Source organism: Chinchilla lanigera, unplaced genomic scaffold (genome assembly GCF_000276665.1).
Source record: "Chinchilla lanigera isolate Chin_1 unplaced genomic scaffold, ChiLan1.0 scaffold00051, whole genome shotgun sequence".
Taxonomy (NCBI): Eukaryota; Metazoa; Chordata; class Mammalia; order Rodentia; family Chinchillidae; genus Chinchilla; species Chinchilla lanigera.
The window spans coordinates 5,623,074-5,644,806 of NW_004955452.1; the positions used below are offsets into that span (position 1 = coordinate 5,623,074).

Sequence of the window (21,733 nt, forward strand, 5' to 3'; positions counted from 1 at the left end):
AAAGTTGCAAAAGCAGATTTCTGGGGCTGGGGATTTAGCTCAGCGGCACAGTGCCTGCCTGGCAAGCACAAGGTCATCAGTTCAATTCCTGGTAACAGAAAACAAACAAATAAAAAAGCAGATTTCCATGTGACATTGTATTGAAGTGGGCTAATTCTATGTAAAAATCAAAAGAAAACATTTAATAAAACAAATTATAGGGCTGGGGATGTGGCTCAGTGGTAGAGCTTTTTGCCTTGTGTGCACAAGGCTCTGGGTTCGATCCCCAGCACCACACACACGAAAACTAATTATAAACATACAAAAATGTAATATGGTGCATAACATGGATAAAACTCATTTACACTGTGACGGATGTGCATACACCTTGCCCTTCATCATAGCAAGTAGGTGAACACAAAGATAACTGCCTGTATTCTCCCAGGGCAGCTACTAGGCTATCTTTATGCTAAAGTACATATTTTTATTAGAAAAGTGTGGTTGGGGCATCTTTTAGTGTTATTCTAGTCAGGCATGGTGTTGTACCTGCAGCCCCAGCTACCTGGGAGACTGAAGTGGGAGGATGACTGGAGCCCAGGAATCTGAGACCAGCCAAGGCAACTTAGCAAGATTCCATCTCAAAAAATATTTCAATTAAAAAAAAATAAATGTTATTCTGAAAAGGGGTCCATAAGCCTCCCCAGGCTGCTGAAGTGTGAAATATTTTTTGTTTTGTACCTGCAATCGAACTCAGTACCTTGCACTTGCCAGGCGGGTGCTTGTGCCGCTGAGCTATGTCCCCGGCATCACAGTGTGAAATAAAAGGGATAAAGCCTCCAGTTGTAAAGGTTTTAGAGCTGCTCACTCACACACTCTGCAAACGCCCTCAGGAGCAGGGTCACAGACCCGGCTGAGGCACAGAGGCTGGGGTCTGACCGGGGTGGCACTGCTAACAAGAACTGTCATGGGTTTGACCCCCTGACTCTTGCTTGGGGTCAACAGTGCTTTGCCCCTGCGCTTATCGCTTACCCTTTTGGGGGAGCCCCAGGGTCAGGGCCCCCTCTGGTCTATGAGGCCGGTTTGCGTGGGCATCTCAGGTCAGCTCTGAGGTCCTGGAGTCACACCCGTGGCGCCTGGCCGGGTGCCCAGTACCCAAAGCCTCATTAAGATGCTGGAGGGAGGGGCAGGAGGTGGACAGGTGCTGGGCCAATGGCAGCGGCAGTGCCTCACCTGGGCGACTACCGGGCCCAGGTATGTGGCGGCCCCGCCCCGGCCCTGCCCCGCCCGGGACCCGGCCTCTGAGAGCGGAAATTCCTGCACCGGCCGGGAAGCTGCGGGCGGAGCTCAGCATGGATCCCGTGGAGACGTGGACCCCCGGGAAGGTGGCAGCCTGGCTGAGAGGTAGGTGGGGCGGGGGCAGAGGTGGGGTGAAGGGAGCCTGCGTGGTGTACCGCGGCAGAACGTCGGGAGAGGAAAACAAAAGTCTGCGGAGTCTGTTAGTCAGTCAACAAGTATTTACAAGGCGTCTGCCGCGTACCAGGTACTGTCTGGGCAGATGGACGCGATGACCCCGGGGAGCCCAGGAACCCAGAAGGAAGGACCTGGGTTCCCCCACCGCCCCACATGCTAAGAGGGCACAGGGTGGCGAAGAGGAGGCGGGCGGAGGAAAAGAGAAGGGCGTCCTTTCCCTCGCACGCCTCCTGGGTCTCCATCTTCCCCATGCCCCAGGACCAGCGGCCCGCTGTTAAACCTATTTTTCAGAGCAGAAACTATACAGAGCTGGAAGTGATTTGCTCAGTCTTGGAGCAGGGCCAGCTCCGGTGTCATTTTCCCTTCTCCCCAGTCTGAGCTCCCAGTGAGAGAAGCAGAAGCCCCAGCCGGACTGAAGGGGGTGATACCGCCCCAGAGAGAGGGCCTGGGAGCCGAAACCACCGGGAGACATACACTGCAGACACCCGCTAGCTCTGTGGCCCGGGCCGCAGTTTCTGTGAAGTGGACAAAATGAGACCGTCATGGTGTGGCTAGGATGTGTAGGACAGTGTCGGGTCTGCTGGGAGAGAGGCCGCCACTAGCTGGACTTGGGAAGGAAGCTCCTCAAGAGCCTGGAAGCAGCAAGGTCATGAACTCTCAATCCTGTGCTCTTAAATGCCACAGGGAGTGAGGGAGAGCTGTTGATCACACACACACACACACACACACACACATACACACACATACACATGCACGCGCACTCCCCACAACAAAGCCTGCTTCAGAATGGGAAGAATTCCTCCATGAGCTCACAAGCTACCAAATCTCCATTCACATCTGTTTTCCCCTTTGTTTAATGGTGATGAGAGTAGTCACCATCTACTAGAAACGCAGCAAAGATCGCATGTTTCAATATGTGAAAAGCCCTTAAAATCTGGCCCATGCCGGGCATAGTACCTAACACCTGTAATCTCAGCACTTTGAGAGGCTGGGGCACAAGATCATAAGTTCAAGCCCAGCCTGGGCAATCTAGCACTTTGATGAGACCCTATCTCAAAATAAAAATGAATGAATGAATGAATAAATAAATAAATAAAGGGCTGAAGATGTAGCCCATTTGAAGGCCTTTGGATTCAATCCCCAGTTCTGAAAGGTGAGGGGGACTTGACCCAGCACAAGTAAGCTCTCAGTGGATTATTTTTCTCATTTTTGAATGTCAGCTTGTGCCAGACACAGGCTGGAGTCTAGAGACAAATGGTATTTAAGGCCTGATCTTTTAAGAGGCTGTGATAAAGTGGGAGAGACTGGTCAAGTGCCGGAGTGTGTGGAGGCTCAGGGGATGGTGAGAACATCAGGAAGGGCTCCCCAACCCAACCTAAGGAGTGAAGGAGCTGGAATATCAGTCCAGACAGAAGGAATAGCACATGCGGGGAACCTGAGGCAAAGGAATTCCAGAAGCTGCAAGGGGTTGGTGCTCCGGGTCTGAAGTGTGGAGCTGGAGGGGCTGTGCTGGGACATTGGCCAGGCCGTGGGGGTGGGAGGGTCCAGTCATGCAGGGCCTTGTAGGTCGTGATAGAGTTTGCAGTAATAATGTGATAGCTTTTATTTGTTACCTGTCTACCATGAACCCAAACATGGAACTCCAAAGGCCCTACAGTTTTGCTCTATTTTACTAGTTCTCTTTTTTTTTTTTTTGTCTTTTTTTGAGACAGGGTCTCACTCTGCAGTTCAGGCTGGCCTTGAGCTCACTGTGTAGCCCAGGCTGGTCTCAGACTCGCAATGATCCTCCTGCCTCAGCCTCCTGAGTGCTGGGATTACAGGCATGCGCCACCATGCCTGGCATTTACTAGTTCTCAGATTTGAGGGAACATCAGAGTCACCTGAAGGATTTGTTAAAACACAAGCTGCTAGGCCCCGCCCCTGAGTAGCACCTGCTTCAGCAGTTGTAGGGAAAGCCTGGGATTTCTGACAAGTTCCCCAGTGAGGTGGCTGTTGCTGCTGCTCCAAAGACCAAGAGCCACTGCTCTATATGGCCTTCAACAGATGCAAAGGAAAAGGGCTCTGCAAGAATAAAGCAGCGGCCTGAGAAGTCAGGACACCCGCACACACACTCACACTGACCCCTGCGGTCCCTCCAGGCCTGGACGATTCCCTACAGGACTATCCCTTTGAGGACTGGGAGCTGCCTGGCAAGTACTTGCTCCAGCTGTGCCCCCGAGGCCTGGAGGCTCTGACAGTGTGGCCTCTAGGCCACCAGGAGCTCATTCTGGAAGGGGTGGAACAGCTCCGGGCCCTGGTGAGTGAGCGCCAGCCACACTGGTTGCAGCATCCACCGGTGTGGTGAGGGTCCCTGCAGGGGGCTGGCTGCTGCGAGAGCAGTGACCTGTCCCTTTCTGCCACAGAGCACTGGGCTACAGACAGAGAACCTGCAGAGCCTGGCAGAGGCACTGCTGGAGGGGACCCAGGCCTTCCAGAGCTTATTCCAAGCATGCCTGGGGGACACCGCTGAGATCCCCACTGAAGTCCTCAGTGCGGCTGTGAAGCTGGTGCGTGAGGCCCGTGCTGTCCTCTTCTGGCTCAACAGGTACCTGGGCTGGGGTGACCGGTGAGGGGGCGCTGTCCATCATGGCCTCCTCTAGGGCCTGGGAGAAAAACAAAGCTTGGCTCTTGTTGAGATTTGGCAGAGCAGGTGAAAGAAGTCACTCTGTCTGCAGGGGCACTGGGCCGCCTGAGTCCCTATCCGCCTCGGGTTTGTAATCACAACAGTCTTATTGATGGCTACTAGAGAACTTCCCTGCCCCCTCACCGGCTGCCACTTGTCCTGTAGGTCTCACTTCAAGTGCTGTCTCCTCAGGGAAGCCTCCCCTGTTACCCACTGTCAGAGCTGTAGGTTTCACAGTGCTCATGACAGCTGAAATTAAAGTATCGATATAACTATTGTTCAACATCATGCCTAAGCCAGGGCCTGCATGGAGCAGGGGCATGAAAAACCAAGTTCCGTGCCAAGCTCTTAGATGTATCGTCATCTCCTTTACTCCAAAGCAAAACCTGTCAGGGCAGACCCATCCCCAGGCCTCGGGTGAGAAATGGGCTCAGCGTGCTGCATCGCAGTGCTTGAACCACTGACCCATGCTTCCCCGGCCAGGTTCCTCTTCTCCCAGTTAAACGACTTCTCAGCCTGCCAGGAGATCGGGGCGCTGTGTGGGGAGCTGAGCCAGGCTTTGCAAGAGGTAGGAGGACAGGGGCCAGGCTCGGCCCATGCCTAGGAGGCCAGACCAGGCAGGAGCTTTTTATAACCTGTGAATCAGAGCAGGGTCAGGTGTGAGGACTGGGGCAAGGGAGCGAGCGCAGGAGGAGAAGAGGCCCTGCTGCTGGGTATGGGGCGATGGGGCATTGGGTCTCCTCCTTGTCAGAGGAGCTCAGGAAGCTTGCCAGCCGAGAGGGGGTGGCGGGAGAGGGCATGCACGTGTGGTGACTCCTGGGAGGCTGGTGTCGGGGGAATGAGGACTTGGGGTTGAAACTCTGAAGCCCTATAGGGAAGCTGGGAGGGACAGAGAGGATCCCCCTCCCATGCTCTTAGGAAAAGGCAGCCCTCTCCCACCCTTACTCAGGAAAGGCTCCAACTTTTCATTCTGCTTCCAGGACTGCCCAAAGGCTGACAAGGAGAGCAAAGTCCTGAGGATCGTGAGTGGGGGCGGAGGGGGAATGGGGAGGGGGTGGAATCAGGCTTAGACGTACAACCTGCCCCTCCCCCAGTGCAGCCACGTGTCTGGAATCTGTCACAACATCCTGAGCTGCACCCCAGAGGAGCTGCTGGAGCAGAAGGCTGTGCTACAGCAGGTGCAGCTGGACGACCCGTCGGTGAGCCCTGACCTGCACCTCACTTCTGAGCCCCGGGCAGCCTTGTCTAGGCCCTGAGATATAGTCCAAGGCAGTGGTGGTGAACCTGTGGCATGTGTGCTGTGCAGGGATGCAGAGCCCTTCTGTTGGCACTCGAGCCAGTTCGCCCCTGGAAGCTGAGTGTTGGATAACAGTTGTTTTCTCTGAACTAAAACCTCAGTGTTCAGGTTCAATTTCAGTGTTGGCCCTTTGCAATAAATAAGTGGGTTTTGGGTTGCAGTTTGGGCACTCAGTCTCTAAAAGGTTCGCCATCACTGCTCTGGGGTCTCCAGCGTCCTTTACTGCTGGCTGGAAGCCTATTGTGCACAGGTGTTAAAATGGAGGTCCAGCAGGGCACAGCTGTGCATGCCTGTAATCCTCGTCAGTCAGGAGGCTGAGGCAAGAAGAGCACAAATTTAAAGCCAACCTGGGCAACTTAGTGAGACCCTGTCTCAAAAATTTAAAACACTTAGGGACTCATTTTGCCAGGTGTGGTGGTGCATGTCTACAATCCTAGCATTTGGGAAGCTGAAGCAGGAGGATCCCAAGCTCAAGGCCAGCCTGGGCTACATATCAAGAGTCTATCTCAAAAAAGCAAAACAAACAGAAAACTTTAAAAAGGACTGGGGGTGTAGCTCAGTGGTAAAGTGTTTGCCCATCATGTACAAAGTTCTCGGTTCAACTTCCAGTTCCAAAAAAACCAGGAAACCCACAGGGTCTACCTGTAGCCCCTTCCCTGGTCCTGAGGGGCTGTGGCAGTATGGTCTCAGGTTACACATTCCAACCCTTGACACAGGCCTAGCAGGGTCTCGGGGACAGATTAGGAGAGAGGAAAAGATACGAGCTTTATTGCTTTAATCTTGACTGGCTAGGAAGTCCAGAGCCCCGAGCCCTGCCCCTGTTCTGTCCTGTCCTGTCCCTCTGCATTCAGGAAAGTCTGTGAACTTGGTATCTCAGAAATCAGTGACCCTGGCTTCCCTCTGACCTTTTCAGAGGAGGAAGCAGAGGCCCAGGGAGGAGTGGGAAGCCCAAAGCCGAGCAGCAAGTTGGGGCAGTGCCAACTTGGGGCCAGTTCTACTCCCACCCCCGTTTCTACCCACTGTAGAGTCCTGGGGCCCATTGGCCCTGCTGGCACCAAGCCCTCAGTGACTGTAGCCTCTGCCTCTGCAGGGCCTGCAAATCCAAACCACCACCAACTGCCTGCACTTTGTGTCCTGCGTGGGCACCCAGGTAGGATCCCACCCCTTCTTAGCCACCCACCCTGAATGCCCATTCACTGGCTCCAGGCACTAGAGAGCCCACTTTCTGGGTCCCACTCCCCCATCCCAGGTCCCCACCGACTCCCACCTGCAGATCCTGCCTGGAGATGAGGTGGTCCAGATCAACGAGCAGGTGGTGGTGAGTGAGGCGGGGTCTGAGTGGAGCCCTGGGCTAGTGGGTGGGGAAAGCGGCCCAGGGTGCTGCCCTTTGGCAAGAACAGGGTTGTGGACGCTGCCCACCAGGATGTTCAGAACTGGCTTCCACGTGAGAGCCCCATGCCCTTGCCAGCCGCGCATCCCGAGGCCCTCTCACCTTCCTCCGCACAGCCGAGGTGAAGGGGCTTACAGAGGCTCCCCGGAGGCGGGGTAGGAGGAAGCTCAGGGAGAGCTCCAAGTGCAAGGGCAAGTGTTGGTGGGTTGCTTCAGAGCCCCCTGCCCAGCTTGATGCCAGCCCAGTGTCCCTGCCCCGTCCCTTGTCCTTGTTCCCCAGGTGGGCTGGCTCCATAAGAACGTGGTGAGGGAGCTGCTGAGGGAGCCCGCCGGGGTCAGCTTAGTGCTGAAGAAGGTTCCGGTGCCGGAGACCCCTCCGCAGGTAACCAGCCCCCCCCACCCCTCCCTGCTTTCACACTGCTCTTGTCGGCTCCAGAACCCTGATTCTGATGGTTCCCCAGACACCCCTGGACTCCCCTCACCTGGGAAGCCCGTCGCTGGCTGTGGCTCCCCTGTCTTCCAGGTACCAGACTCGGCCCTGGGGTGTCCCTTGGTGGGGGGACCATGGGCTCATCTCACCGCTGCGTGCTTTTCGCAGGGTCCCATCTGAAGAAGACTTCGCCTTCGACCCGACTTCAGACCCATATCCTACGCCCAGCCCTGCTTGGACAGGGAGTGTCAAAGCCCCAGCAGGTGACAGATTCTCCCCAGCAAGGCACTGGCACACGGCTCTGACCACCACCCCGCCCCAGGCCTGGGACTGGGCCCATGGACCTTCCCCCTCGCTTCCCTCCCTGACAGACTCTACCTGCCTTGAACACGAGCCCCTGCCCACCACCCCTGCCTCTCCAGCCACATTCCCAGCAGGAATAGCGGAGACTCCCGGGTCCCCAGGACCCCCTGACAAGGTAAGGTCAGGGGATCAGCAAGGAGCGATGTGGGCTGTGGACCTAGACCTTCTCTAACCCCTGCACATTCCTTTCAGCATCCACCCCTTGGTCAGAAGCGATCCAAAGGTATGAGTGCCTGAGTGGGTGGAGGCCCCCCATTTGAGGACTTCTCGGAAATCTTCCTGTGTTGGGACAGTGCCCCACCCGCTTCCCTCACAGCCTGTGATCTGGGTCAGACAGATCGTGCTCCCAGCCAGGGCCTTTTATCAGCTCTGTGATTTTGACCCGATGCCTGGTCCCTCGATCTTCAGCTGACTCATCTCTGAAAGAGCCCTCCCTGCCTCAGGGATGACGTGTGTGACATTCTGAGCCCAGAGTGTGGCTTCAGACATCTCAGAGGGGGACGCTCGGGAGGTCTGGGGAGCGGGGCTACCTCACCGCCTCTCACCACCCCGGCCCTGCTGTGCTCTTGCAGGCGTGGCGACAAAGCTGAGCCGGCGGCGGGTGTCCTGCCGCGAGCTGGGCCGGCCGGACTGTGATGGCTGGCTCCTGCTGCGCAAGACACCCGGGGGCTTCATGGGTCCACGCTGGCGCCGCTGCTGGTTCATGCTCAAGGGACACATGCTATACTGGTACCGGCAGCCCCAGGTGAGACCCCTCACACACACTCACATAGCTAGCAAGTGAGTTGCTTCAGAGATTTGATTCTTGTCTCCCCCATCTACTCTCGTCTGTCATCAGCGGTGGGCCCCAGACCTTCCAAGGCCTCGGCGTTCCCATCTATAAATGGGGATGGCTCTTTGGAAAGAAACGCGTTCATATGTGTGTAAAAGATGTTTGGGGAGAGCTGGGCATAGTGGTGCATGCCTGTAATTCCAACACTCAAGAGGCTGAGGCAGGAGGATCACAAGTTCAAGGCTAGTCTGGGCTACATAACAAGTTTGAGGCCAGCCTGGACTACAGAGTAACACTGTAGACAATGTCAAAACAAAACAAAAAAGTTTGGAGGGGCTGAAGTCATAGCTCGGCAATACGGTGTGTGCGTAATGCAAGGCTCTAGGTTTGATTTCCCAGTACCCCCCAAAAAAGAAGTTTGGAGAAGGTGTCTTAGAAAATACAGAGGAAGTCGCTTTTATTCTGTCCTTTTGTCCTCCTCCTCCTGATATTCTGTCCAGCCTAGTGATGGATGATTTGACCATTTTTTCACTCAACATTAATCCAGCTCTGGACACGGAGGACACAAGAGATAACTGGACGGTTTCTGTCCCTCCAGAACTGAGAGGCTGGCAGGGGAGAGGGATGCAGACCTTCTCAAGGACAGTGGGGGACACGTGTTAAGGTGGAGGTAAAGCTTAAGAGATGTGTGTGAGCCCAGCAGAGAGGCCCCTTCTAGCGGGAGGAGTCCAGAAGCTTCTCCGAGAAAGCAATACCTGAGTGTTGGTCAGATGAAAGAGGAAAGAAAATCAGGAAGAAGACAGGCATTTGCACAGCTCATTGGTCTGAAGCAGCTTCATGGGTCTCTACAAGGGAACAAATGCATAAGCAGGCTCCCCTTTCTTGGCTTGTTCTTGGCTGCCTCTCCCTTCCTCCTTCCCTTTCTCCCTCCCTCCCTTTTTCTTCCTTCCCTCCCCACCCCCTCCTTCCCTCCCTCCTTCCCTCCCCCTTCCTTCTTCCCTCCCTCCTTCCTTTTCTTCCACCCTTCCTTCCACCCTTCATTCCTTCCTTCCTTTGCTGGGGATCAAAGTCAGGGCCTAGCACATGCTGGGCAAGTGCTCCACCACTGAGCTGCCATCCTCGGCCACTGGCTTTCTGTGGATGTCCTTGTGACCTTTTCCTGGCTCAGAGGTACCTCCTGTCGTGAGCCCCAGAAACAGAGAGCTGTGGTTTGGTTACAGCCCAGGAAACCCCTTCTCCCCTCCACTTCCCTTGGGAGCCCGAGAGGTAACTAAGGAGCAGACCAGGCCTTGAGGGTACCCAGCCTCCAAGCTGACCCTATGCTGTTGACATCTCAGGATGAAAAGGCCCAGGGCCTCATCAACATCTCCAACTATAGTCTGGAAAGTGGACATGATCAGAAGAAAAAATAGTTAAGTCCTGGGGGAGGCGGGGCTGGGGGGCGGGGCAAGAAAGAGTGGTGGGTAGGGTGGCTGCATGGCAGGTGGTGGGATTCCTGGCCCAGCCTGTCTGGGTTCTGGATGGGCACAGCTGTGTGGAGGCTGAGTGATGCCCTTCTGCTCCCTGGCAGTGTGTTCCAACTCACGCATGAGGTGTACAAACCCTTTGTCTTTGCGGCTGATACCCTCTCTGATCTGAGCATGTGAGTGCCACCACCCCTTCCCTACTCCCATAAAGCTCCCAGCCTCAGCACTTGGGAGTTAGGATCAAATTCCAGGCCTCTGATGAAAAAGAAGTTGAGCTGGGCCTGCTGGTGCATTCCTATAATCCCGGCTGCTGAGGAGGCTGAGGCAGGAGAATCTCAAACTCAAGTCCAGCCTGGGCAACTTAGGGAGTCTTTGTCTCAAAAAATGAAAAGGGATGGGGATATAGCATAAGGGCAGTTTTTGCCTAACATGTATGAGCCCCTGTTCACACTTCCACAGGTGGGTACGGCACCTCATCACCTGCATTTCCAAGTACCAGTCTCCAGGCCGGACCCCCTCAGCTCGAGAAGAAGGTAGGTATCTCACAGGAGCGGGAAGAGGAAATTGGATCTCGTTAGGGCCTCTGCAGTGTTCTGCAACTGCTGCTCCCCACCCTAGACTGCTACAGTGAAACAGAAGGGGAGGACCATGACGAGGACACCGGGTCCCGCTCAGCCTCAGTGAGTGGGGACTGCTCTGGGGTAGGAGGGTGGGGGTAGACAGAAGGACCAGGGGCTCAGGCTGGGCCCTCTTCTCCTTCTCCCCACTTTCAGCCCAGCCCAGCGCAGTCTTGGAGTCCGCTCCACGGAGACATGTCCCCCGCGGCCTCCCCGACGACGCAGCGCAGCCTGCGGGCCTCCCTGGCTGCCCTGACAGGTGCTGCGCCGAGCCGCGAGCGGGCGGTGGAAGGGGGCTGCGGCGGGCGCTGCCTCATCCTGCTCCCTGCCCCCACAGACAGCAGTGAGGGAGCACTGGAAGGAATGGTTCGGGGGCTGAGGCAGGGCGGCGTGTCCCTGCTGGGCCAGCCACAGCCCCTGACCCAGGAGGAGTGGCGGAGCTCTTTCATGCGGCGCAATCGAGACCCCCACCTCAACGAGCGAGTGCACCGCGTGCGGGCGCTACAGAGTACACTGAAGGTCAGCTGGGGACGCCGGGCGCGGCCGGGGACCCGCCTGTGGGTTTCAGGCTTCAGTTACTGCCGTTGGCTCTGCCCTGGGCTCAGCTGTGGACTGAGCCCAGCTCTGTGTTCTCCTCGTGCCAGGCTGGCCAGGTGCTGGGTTCTAGCTGTAGGACTCTGGACTTAGCTCTGGGCTGGGGCCCTGCCCCCTCCTTGGGTGATCACGGCCTCTTACCTCCTGTCCCCCGGGCAGGCAAAGATGCAGGAGTTGCAGGCCCTGGACGAAGTGCTGGGTGACCCTGAGCTGACCGCAGAGAAGTTTCGCAGGTGGAAGGAGCAGAACCAGGAGCTGTACTCAGACTGCCTGGGGGCCTGGGGAGTGGTCCCCGCGGAGGCCAGCTCCCAAGCCCTGACCTCTGGCTCCGGAGAACAGTCTCCCCAGTCCCTCCCCTCTAACACTGAGGAGCCCTCCCATCTTTGCCCCTTGACCCCAGAGAACAACCTCCAACCTCCTGACCTCTGACCCTGGCCAGCACCCTAGCTCCTGACCCCTGACCCTGAGGACCACCTCATCCCCAGCCTCTGACACACCTGGGGCGGCTAGGTTCTGTTCAGGGCTGGCAATAGTGCCAATGCCATTTCTGCTCCTGTCTCCCCTAGAGTGGGGTAAAGTGAGCTTTCGCCACCTCGTTCCTGAGAACCCCCCCATTTCAGATTTGAGGGGCACAGCCTGACCCCCACTGTCCCTCAGCAGTGCTCATTTCCTCGAACTGGTTCTGGACAGGTGTTTATTTAAATGAGATGTGTTTTTCCAGCAAATAAAGTCGATTTCTCTGAAGTGCATCCATGTGTGCCTCTACTTTAGAGCCAGGAACTTGCTTCCCAGAGAGGACTGGAAGGAAGGGGGTGAATGCTCTCGGCCCCAGTGTGGCTGACGAACCCCCTGTGCACCCATGGCTGCACCTGAAGCTCTTGCCTGCCAGGGCGAAGGGCTGTGGTCCACGGCTAGGGAAGGCTCCTAACCCACGTCCACCCCTCCCCAGCCCCTGGGAGGCCAGAGGTGCTCCCCTGCCCTATTTCCAGTGAGGACAAGTGGAAAACTTTGATTTGGCAGGTGGAGAAACAAGGACAAGGGGTGCAGCCCCGAGCTGGGAGGGGGGACAGGTAGATGAAGGGCAGGGGGGTACAGGTGGGGGCGCCCCTGGGGGAGGAAAGGTGCTGGCGCAGGGCATCTCCTCTCCTCAGCTCAGCCCTGCCTCCAGCTTCTACATCCAGAGTAGGACCGTGGCCCCTGGCTCCATCCAGGCCACACGGGACACCTGGCCTATTCTCATCGGCCTCTGGCTCTGAGCCCAGCCCGGCTCAGCAGCCCCTTGCTGGCAGATGTCCCTGGTTCACTCTGTGGGTGCCAGGGGGCAGTGGGAAGGGCTCGTCCAGCTGGAAAGACTTGATAGAATGAGGAAGGCTGGAGGTCACAGCCACCTCTGCGAGGCTGAAACTGCCCGGAGCAAAGTTGCTTTGAAGGAGGGGAGGGGAGAGAGTAGCAATAACCTGGTAGCAGCAAAAGACAGACACGATGTCAAACATTGCACCATGCTGGTAGGCGGCCCCTGCCTGGCTCCCCCACTGAGGTGGCCAGGGGCAGCAGTTACCCCGGCTCCTCTCTCCTGCAGAGGACCACACAGCAGCCCTTCAGCGGCCAGAGGAGCAAATGCTCATCAGCCACCACAACATCATAAGCACGTGGGTAACAACGGGAGGGCTGTGGGGGCTGGCGGCAATGCTCTGCATCGACGCCGATGTTCCAGGATCTTCAGCAGCTGCCCACAGAGATTCACTGAGAGTAAATGCCCAGGTGGAGGCCGTGTGTGGTGACTTCTGCCTGAAGAAAGTCTCCGCCCTCTCCCAGGATGCCTGGGCCACACGAGTTCATCACTCACATGGACATCAAGCTGCAGCATCCAGCCTTCCAGTTGATGCTGGCCTGGCTGCTGGCGACCAGCGCCATCACCATGGCTCTCCAGCTCCTTAACCATGTGGGACGCCAGCCTGACCTCCGCCCCCCACTGGCTGTGATGGGGACCTAGGGCAAGACCCATCTCTCTCTCTCTCGGGCCATGGGCCCCTTGTCTGTCTATATGGTTGGCTAGATGCTCTCCATGGATGTCAGGTCTGACCTTCCAGGAATCAGAAGATCAAGGAAGACTTCATGGTGGGGGAAACTGTGGATCCCGCCTTTGAGGAATGCACTGGATTTGTAGAAGGGCAGAATGGTGTGAGCAGAGGCAGACAATGGGCAGCTCATAAAGAGAGGATCAATCTTAATAGCAGTCCCTAGGGGAGAATCAATCACTCCAGGCCAGGTGCTAACTGCTCAGTGCCAAGGTTCCAAGTGTAAGCACAACAAACCCTGCTCCTATTTCAGTCAGACAAACACGCCATTATAAGTGCCTGAGTAGGCCAGGCATGGTAGTGCATGCCTGTAATGTCAGCTCTCAGGAGCTGGGGCAGGAAGACTGCTGCAAGTTCAAGGCCAGCCTAAACTCCACAGCAAGACTCTGTCTCAAAAAAATATAGCTGGGTTTTGTGGTGCACATCTGTAAACCTTGCACTGTAAGAGGCTGAGGCAGGAAGATTACAAATTTGAGCCCAGGCTACAAAAACTCAGTGACTTAGCAAGGTCTTGTCTCAAAAAAAAAAAAAAAAAAAAAAAAGACTTGAGTACCAGAGTGCATGGGAACTCAAATATAGCAAGTAAACCTCATCTGGGAGGTCAGGGAAGGCTTCCTGGGGAAGGTGATAGTAAGAGTAAAGAATAAGGAAGCCAGAGGTGATGGCTTATTCCTGTAATTCCAGCACACAGGAGGCTGAGGCAGGAGGATAATGAATCCAGGCCAGACTGGACTACATAGTGAGACACTGTCTCAAAAAAAAAAAAAAAAAAAGAAAAGAAAAGGGAAATGACCAGACAGATGTTTTAGAAAATCTGCAGTGGCTGCCCCAGTGTGGACCACTGAAGGGAAGAGGTCAGGACTAGAGGAAGATGGGCCAGGAGGGACCCTACTGCAGGTGAATGAGGTGCAGGTGAAAGAGGCTGGGACTTGGACCAGGACAGTGGTAGTGGATGAGAAAAGGGCAGATGCATTTGGAGGCTCTCCGGGAGGTGAGCTAGGAGCCTTTCTGATCCACCACAGGAGAGCTCACCCTTGGTGAGCACTTACTCTGTGCTCCCTTGTGTCCACACGTCTTCCTCTCATGCATGTAAACAAAGGGATAGCAGGAAGTTAAGTTTCTGGCTTTGGCAATGGCATCGGGGCCACTACTTTTGTTGTTATTTTGTTTTTTGCTACAGGGTCTTGCTATGCAGTTCAGGCTGGCCTTGAATCCACTACGGAGCCCAGGCAGGTCTCAAATTCATGGCAATCCTCCTGCCTCAGCCTTCAGAGTGCTGAGATTACAGGCGTGCACCACCACGCCTGACCTGTGGCTGGTGTTTTGTGTTGGGACATAGGTCACCACAAGGCCCAGGGGGATTCTCTTCCTGTAGGCAGACAGCCATGATCCCTGACAGCGCTTTGGGAATTTGGAGGAGGCAGGGCGCCCATAAACCTTAACCCCCAGCTGGGTGGAAGCAGGGGAAGGCCCAAGTACGGCAGTGAGCCTCAAGATGCTGAGTCTGTCAGCCATTGAAATAAAGAAGGGGAGGAGCCAGAGTGACTTTGGTGATACCTGGATGGAAGGAGGGGGTAAGGTTGTTAGTTGAGTCACAGCTTTAAGGACGCTGAAGGAGTTGGATGGAGTTGGGTTTTGCACAGACCCTAATCATGCACCCAGGGTACCCGTCCTGGACCCACACAGGAAAAGACCCCAGGAATTTAAGTGACAGAGGTGGATGGGCCCATGGAAAAGCACGAACGGTTGGGGCAAGCAGAAAAGGGCCCTGGGGCTTGGTATCTCTCAGCCACATGGCTCAGGCCTTTTCTTCCCACTCCTAGGCCTGTTCCACCTCTCCCCCACCTCATTTCCCCAGATACTCCTGCCTTAGAGGTTAGGAGTGAAGGCCTGTGGTAGACAAGAACTCCCAGTGACCAGCTGTGTGCACACGGCCCCTCTCCAGTCCTCACCTAACAAGGAGGAATGGGACCTGCTTTGCGTCAGTGTTGAGAGTCACAAGAAACAAGGCACGCATGATGTGTGCACGGAAAGTGTGCCCTAAAGGAAGTAACAGAAGAGCCAAGGGGAAAAAGCAGGGACACAGGCCTCTCCTTTCCTGGAGACACGCCATCTCCCTGGCCTCACCCAGCTCCGTTTACTGATGCCTCTGCATCCCTGTTCTCCTCCGTCTCCCATGTAGAAGCACGGAGCTGTCCTCTACCGTGGGTGAGAGCCTTATGGGTGAGATGCTTCTCAGCTGCCGCAATGGATTCTGGGTGTTCTGGAAGGTAAAATTCTGGGACCTCCCTGTGTTTGCCCCTACTCTTCCCTGGGGGACCTACAGCACCCAGTCCCTTCCTACCCTGCAAACTGAGGTGTGTGTTTGTAAAGACAGAGAGAGACAGAGAGACAGACAGAGACAGAGACAGAGATTTGTTATGAGATGTCTGTGATATGACAGAACATAACTTGGACTAGAAGTGTGGCTTCCCTGGGTTCTAATTCCAATTCTGTTCCAGCCTCCCCGAGCTCTGCAGTCAGGCTACGCTTGATTTGAGAAATGAGATCTACAGGGTTCCGCAGCAACAGTGTCAGCAAACCTTTTCTGTGCACCAGGGCCCCAGATAATAAATGCTTTAAGCCTCACAGGTTCCACGGTCTCTGATGCAACTGCTCCCCTCTGCAGGCAGCGCAAAAGCAGCCACACGGCACACGCATGACTGGACGTGCCTACGTTCCCAGGCAGCTTTGTCCAGAAGAGGGTGGGGACTTTTTCGGAGATGAGATCTCACTGTGCTGCCCAGGCTGGCTCTGAACACTGGGGCCTAAGTGATCCTTCCACCTTAGTCTCCAGAGTAGCTGGGGCTACAGGCATGCACCACTGTGCCTGGCTCTATTCTAGTCAAACTTTGGATTTGAATTCAATCTTTGACTTCAAACTTTGAATTTCCTGTAATTTTCAACTTTTAAAAAATTCTTCCTTTACTGGTACCAAAGACTCACTGGATGTCTTCTCTCCAGGTGGTCTCTTCCCATGTCTCCCAGGCCAGGCAAGATGTTGCTCCACGATACTGTGTACTTAGATACTGAGTTGAAATGCAGTCTCTCCACCCTCCCCCAACATAGTCTGTGCACCTTGTATCCTCTGGAAATGGTTCTGGGTACAGCATACAGTAGGAGCTTAATACTGAATGGATAACAGGGATAGATGTGTAGACAGTTAGACTCATGCCTCTGTATATGTGTAGGAACAGACTGAGTAAAAGGGACCAGGATATGTTAATGTGTTTATTGAGCTGCCCCAAAAATTTAAGAACTTTTTTTTCCATTAAAATATAGTTTTCTCAGATGGATGGTAGATGCCTGTAGTCCCAGCACTCGGGAGGCTGAGGCAGCAGGATCACTGCAAATTTGAGGCCAGCCTGGACTACATAGGGAGTTCAAGGCCAGCTTGAACCACATAATGAGAGCCTGTCTCAGAAAATAAAATAAAATAAAATATAGTTTTCTTTTTGAATATTTAATACAGATACAAATTGCTCAAAACTATATTGAAAGGTTAACATGGAATTCTTGCTGTCATTCCAATCTCCTCACCCCCTTCCCCCCACCCTGCCTTCTCTAGGTAATCTTATATTTATAGTCACTTGTTTATCCTCCTGGTAGTTATTTTTACAGACATAAGCAAATAGATATTTTTAGTCCTCCCTTTCCTGACAGTAGTCTACTATAAACACTGTTCTGCACTTTGCTTTTGTCACTTACTCTTCCTTCCTTTGTTCTTTCTTTCTCTTTCTTTTCTTCCTTTCCTTTCCTTTCCTTTCCTTTCCTTTCCTTTCTTTTCTTTTCTTTTTTTTTCTTTTCCTTCCTTCTTTCTCTTTCTTTCTTCTTTTTTTGAGACAGGGTCTCTCCATGTAGTTCAGGCTGGTTTTGAACTCACTATGTAGCCCAGGCCAGCCTTGAACTTGCAGTGATCCTCCTGCCTCAGCCTCCTGAGTGCTGGAATCACAGGCATGCCCCACCACACCCACCTACAAGCCAATTTTCTGCAGTTCACCTGCCAAGGTGGGCTAGTCGTGTATATATGTCTCTGAGATTGCAGTTGGCTCTTGACACATGTATGGGACCACGAGTGCACAGGGTTTTGTGGAACATTTGGGGGATGACAGGGTGACTGCAGTGGATGATGACTGACTGGCCCTGCTCTAACCAGGACATTGGCCCCCTATCCTTGTGGTACAGGGAGGGCAAACTCAGAATGTCTCCATGGGATGGGCCCGACAGACCCCCTGGGACTAGCCCAAATCCCTTCCAGGACAGATGGAACATTCTCAGCTCCGTTATCACTTGTATGTCACTCTTGGGGCTCTTCGTTGAGGAAGTCAGTATCATCTCTACTCAGGTGAGCGGGGAGGTCTGGAGAAGAGAGGGGAACCTGCCTGGCCCCCAGGAATGGGAAGGGAAGTTGTTACCAGCTTGGGCTCAGCTCTGCATCTCTGGGCAGTTTGGTGGGGGGCAGCGAAGAGGGAGGGGCCTGAGCAAGATCAAGGGCACCCTAAGAGGCTCTGCTGCAGGGCTGGTGGACATGTTCGCAAGAGTAGAGTCCCTGGCTAGGGTCAACAGCGTCATCCTGCAGTCGGTCCCAGGCATGGCCATGTCAGGGCATTCATTCTTTTCATACTGGCAATGCTCCTCCGCACCCTAGCCATTCCCCCATCCCCGAACAGGGCCCCTGGGCCTTTGGGGAGAGAGGTACGGACAAGAGAGGCTTATGGGTCTGAATCCCCGTCGTTCCAGGAGTACCCTGCTGGGTCACTTTCTCCCAACACCTTTCATACCCTTTCAAGGAACTGGGGTTCCCTGGGCGCAGTTGAAAACATTTTTGCCCTAAAGAGATGACAGTGAAGCCAGGGATGATGGCACTTGGCTGTAATTATAGCTACTGAGGCTGAAGCAAGAGGATGGCAAGTTGTACATCAGCCTGGGCAATCTGGCAATACCCTGTCTCAAAATAAAAGAGCATAACTTTTTTTAACTCAGTAGAGTGCATGTCTAGCATGTGCAAAGGCCTAGATTCACTCCCTAGCACTGCAAAAAAGAGGTATCTTTATTTCTCCTGCTATTATGTTATTATCTCTAGTTCTGCCACCCAGGAGTTCATGGGGTACCTTGCTTAGGTTATAAAATACAGTTGCAGAGTCAACATGGAACAGCAAAATCTATAACTATGGCCCCAGAACCCGCTTTTAGTGTCCTTTTTAACTAACTGCTTTATTTCTGGCAACAAAACAAAGTCAGTGAACTTTAGCTATTATATTTATTTAAGTAATCACTTGCCCATGAAGATGGAGATTAAAGGGTAATGGTTACCTCTTTTTTATTTTTTAGTTTTTTGAGAGAGGGTCTCACAAAGTAGTTCAGACTGGACTTGAACTCACTATGTAGCCCAGGCTGGGCTTGAACTCGGTTGATCTTCCTGCCTCAGCCTCCTGAGTGTTGGGATTACTTCAAACTGGCTTTGAACTCACAGTGTATCCCAGGCTGGCCTTAAACTCTCAGCTATCCTTTAGCCTCAGCTTCCCAAATGCTGGGGTTATAGGCATTCCCAGGCCACCACACCCAGCCCCTGTCTTTTCTAGACCAACAATAGCCAAGTCTGTATTCTGGAAGTGTAGCTTGTGCAGGTCCTTTCTGGCTCCAACAATACTGACTGCAAATGCTCAGCTTCAGCTGTGTGTACCCACTGGTGGTGGACGTCAGCCAGGCGGTGGACTCTCCCCTTGGTGCTCCCCCATTAGCCTCCTGTTTGGCCGGGCTCTGGGAGGCTTCTGAGTTCTCACTTCTACCTCTAGTCCAGGCAAAAATCCACAGTCTCAAGACATTGGCCTGTTATGCCCGTTCATCAGGCACAGACAGGCAGCTCTGAGATGGAAACTCAGAGCTTTAGAGGGAGAAGGAAGATGCTTCTGCAGAGCAGTTCATAGAGGTTGCTTGTGTAAATCCCATAGGGGGTGGTGGCTTCAAGGGTCCTGGGTCTAGGGATCTCCGAGATGGCACCTCACTGAGATGTGTTCCCTCCCCTCATTCTCCATGGCTACCAGTACTCCATGAGGCGAGTGAATGCGCGTCCCCTCTGAAGTTCCATTCTGAGGACTGGGGACACCACTACCCGCTGAGCATTTTCACAGATCCTCAGGTCTCAACTCCGCTCAAGAACAGAACAGCCACCCTCAGCCTGCCACTCTGCGATCTTCAAGGCCACAAGCAATGACCCCAACCAGTTCGTTCAGGTGGTCATGAGTTCTTTGCCAGTATCAACATCTATAAAGACTGCTCAGCATTCTGTGAGTGAGAGGTAAGTGTGTGTCAGACCCCAGAGATCCGCTAGTGCCAGACCAGCTCTCAGGCTGTGGCTCATTCTGGGTGCTTTTGTACCCACGAGCACAATCTTGTCAGTCTTATCTGAATCTCAGGGATAAAGTAAGTGCCGAGTGAAGGAATGCTTGCTGCCAATCAGTTGAGGGTTCTTTTGCTCAAGCCTGATAGAAATCATAAGTCTGTGAAGTATAGCTCAGCTAGTGCCCTTGATGGCACCTGAGGATGCCGAATAATGCTACATGGTGTTAGCTGACAGAGCCAGAGGCCGACCTCTCAGAGTCAGGAGAATTCGCCGGTTGTTGGAGGCTCTGCCAGCCACTGATCTCCACTGCCTGCTGTTCTCTGGAGCTCTTCAGAGCTAACAGCCCCTCACGTCTATTTCTCCTTCTTTTAAAACAACTGTTCTAGATGCATAGGACTTTCCAAGCCCACACGACTCAAGAAATATATCACAAGCAGTTTCGCAGGACCACCAGAGGGAGTCTTCATTTTAACAGGTCCTGTGTGGCAGCACAGGGGCATCAGTACGCAGGAGGGAGCCCTTCTCAACTATCCTGAGAAGGGTAAGGGGAGAGTTGCTTACATAGCACCCACAGGCCTGTGATGGGTCTACGGGTAAGCCTGTGATTGGTTCAAACTTGGGCCTGCTGATTGGTCTAAGTGCAGGCCAACGACTGATTCAAATGAGTGCAGGGCTCCAGGATGGCCATAGCTGTCAAGGCTGTGGTTCAGACAAAGAGTAGGCAGCTGAGCCATGTGATTGACAGTTGTCCCCTCTCTGGAAAAAAACCGCTGAATCTGAAACCAGGAAATCTTTGGGAGGGCTGGTTGTGTTCATGACAGCTAATTGGGGTTTGGGGGGATTGGGGTGTTAAAAATGAGCCTGGGTCCCTCTGCCTTTGATCTTAGCTATGCCAGGCTGGTTTCCCTCTCCACTTCTTCAAAGAGGGGGTGGCATCCTGGCTTAGAGCCTAGCTGCACCCCTGTCAGAGCTCTGGAGGAGAGTGGCTACCAAGTAGCCAGGGAGGACACTGAAGCAAGCTGTCCCAGTGCATTGTGGGAGAGAAGCAAGGTAGACTGAAGGGACCTGAGGAGGAAGAGGAACACGGCAGCCCTTGGCCAAACCTCACCCACCTCTGGCGAGACAGGAAAAGGAGAGTCAGATGCTTCTCATGTCTCATTATTATTCCCATTTTGCAGATGAGTAAATGAAGGCTCAGGGAGATTAAAACCTGCTCAAGTTCTCACAGCCAATCAATGACATTTCTTTTTTCTTTCCTCAATTAATTATTGAGGCCGGGCATGATGGCGCACACCTATAATCCCAGCACTTGGGAGGATGAGGCAGGAAGATTCCCCATGAATGAGTTTGAGGCCAGCCTGCACTACATAGAAAATTCAAGGTCAGCCTGAGCTGCATAGTGAGACTCTGTCTCGAGAGACAAAAGGATCCAAGATCTAAATATTAAAATAAATGATCTGTTGGAAGATAAAATAGGCAAAACTCTTGAAGACATACACACAGACATGGACTTTCTGAACAGAACCTCAACTGCACAAGAAATAACAGAGTTCAGCAAATGGGATCATATCAAATTAAAAAGCTTTTGCACAGCGAAGGAAGGAACCAACAGTGCAGAAACAACCTACAGAATGGGAAAAAAGTGTTTGCCAGCTACTCCTCAGACAGAGGAGAATACATAAAAAACTAGGGCCAGGGATATAGTTCAGTGGCACAAGTGCCTGCCTGGCAAGCACAAGGTCCCAAGTTTGACTCCTGGTACCAAAAAATAAAATAAAATAAAATAAAGAACTAAAAAAAGATTAGACCTTCCAAAATAAAACATCCAATCAAAAAATGGGGACCTGGGGGGCTGGGGATTTAGCTCAGCGGCACAGCCCCTGCCTGGCAAGTGTGAGGTCATGAGTTCGATTCCCAGTACCACAAAAAAACCCAAAAAACAAAAAACAAAATAAAATTATAAAAAATGGGGACCTGAAATGAACAGATACTTGTCAGAACAAGAAGTACTAATGGCCATTAAATACATCAAAAAATGTCCAGTATCTCTGGCCGTTAGAGAAATCAAAATTTAAGCAACACTGACCTGATAAAAGGAAAAAAAAAGCTGATTTAAAAAAAAAAACCCACCCCCGGCCTCAGGGTTTCCCGGAAGGAGGGCTTCCGGCGCACAGGGAGCTGCGGGTGGGGAGCGCCAGCCTTCTGGCTGGCTAGCTTCCTGCCTGCTGGCTCCC

At 53.5% G+C, this 21,733-nt stretch overlaps 1 protein-coding gene across 3 annotated transcripts; it reads left to right on the forward strand.

Annotated features, from left to right (window-relative positions):
- Positions 1-1,260: 1,260 nt before the first annotated feature.
- Cnksr1 (connector enhancer of kinase suppressor of Ras 1) lies at positions 1,261-11,788 on the forward strand. 3 transcript variants are annotated; one of them, XM_005394846.2, is made up of 21 exons: positions 1,261-1,380; positions 3,588-3,745; positions 3,852-4,033; positions 4,595-4,679; positions 5,092-5,133; positions 5,206-5,310; positions 6,499-6,558; positions 6,658-6,726; positions 7,078-7,179; positions 7,259-7,320; positions 7,396-7,490; positions 7,599-7,705; positions 7,783-7,813; positions 8,163-8,335; positions 9,700-9,773; positions 9,933-10,004; positions 10,288-10,361; positions 10,447-10,508; positions 10,602-10,704; positions 10,783-10,964; positions 11,199-11,788. In XM_005394846.2, the coding sequence occupies exons 1-21, from the start codon at positions 1,329-1,331 to the stop codon at positions 11,466-11,468; spliced, it is 2,160 nt and encodes a 719-aa protein (XP_005394903.2). In that variant the 5' UTR covers positions 1,261-1,328; the 3' UTR covers positions 11,469-11,788. The 3 variants fall into 3 exon arrangements, with proteins under 3 accessions (XP_005394903.2, XP_005394904.2, XP_013375119.1); XM_005394847.2 differs by having other exon boundaries at positions 7,396-7,469; XM_013519665.1 differs by lacking the exon at positions 5,092-5,133.
- The last annotated feature ends 9,945 nt before the right edge of the window (positions 11,789-21,733 follow it).

Bases quoted from the DNA above. Each gene is read 5' to 3' on its own strand.
- Cnksr1 (XM_005394846.2), top strand. From the start codon at position 1,329: ATGGATCCCGTGGAGACGTGGACCCCCGGGAAGGTGGCAGCCTGGCTG. The intron at 7,491-7,598 runs GTGACAGATTCT...CCTCCCTGACAG, and splicing joins GAGTGTCAAAGCCCCAGCAG to ACTCTACCTGCCTTGAACAC. The intron at 9,774-9,932 runs GTTAAGTCCTGG...GCTCCCTGGCAG, and splicing joins CATGATCAGAAGAAAAAATA to TGTGTTCCAACTCACGCATG.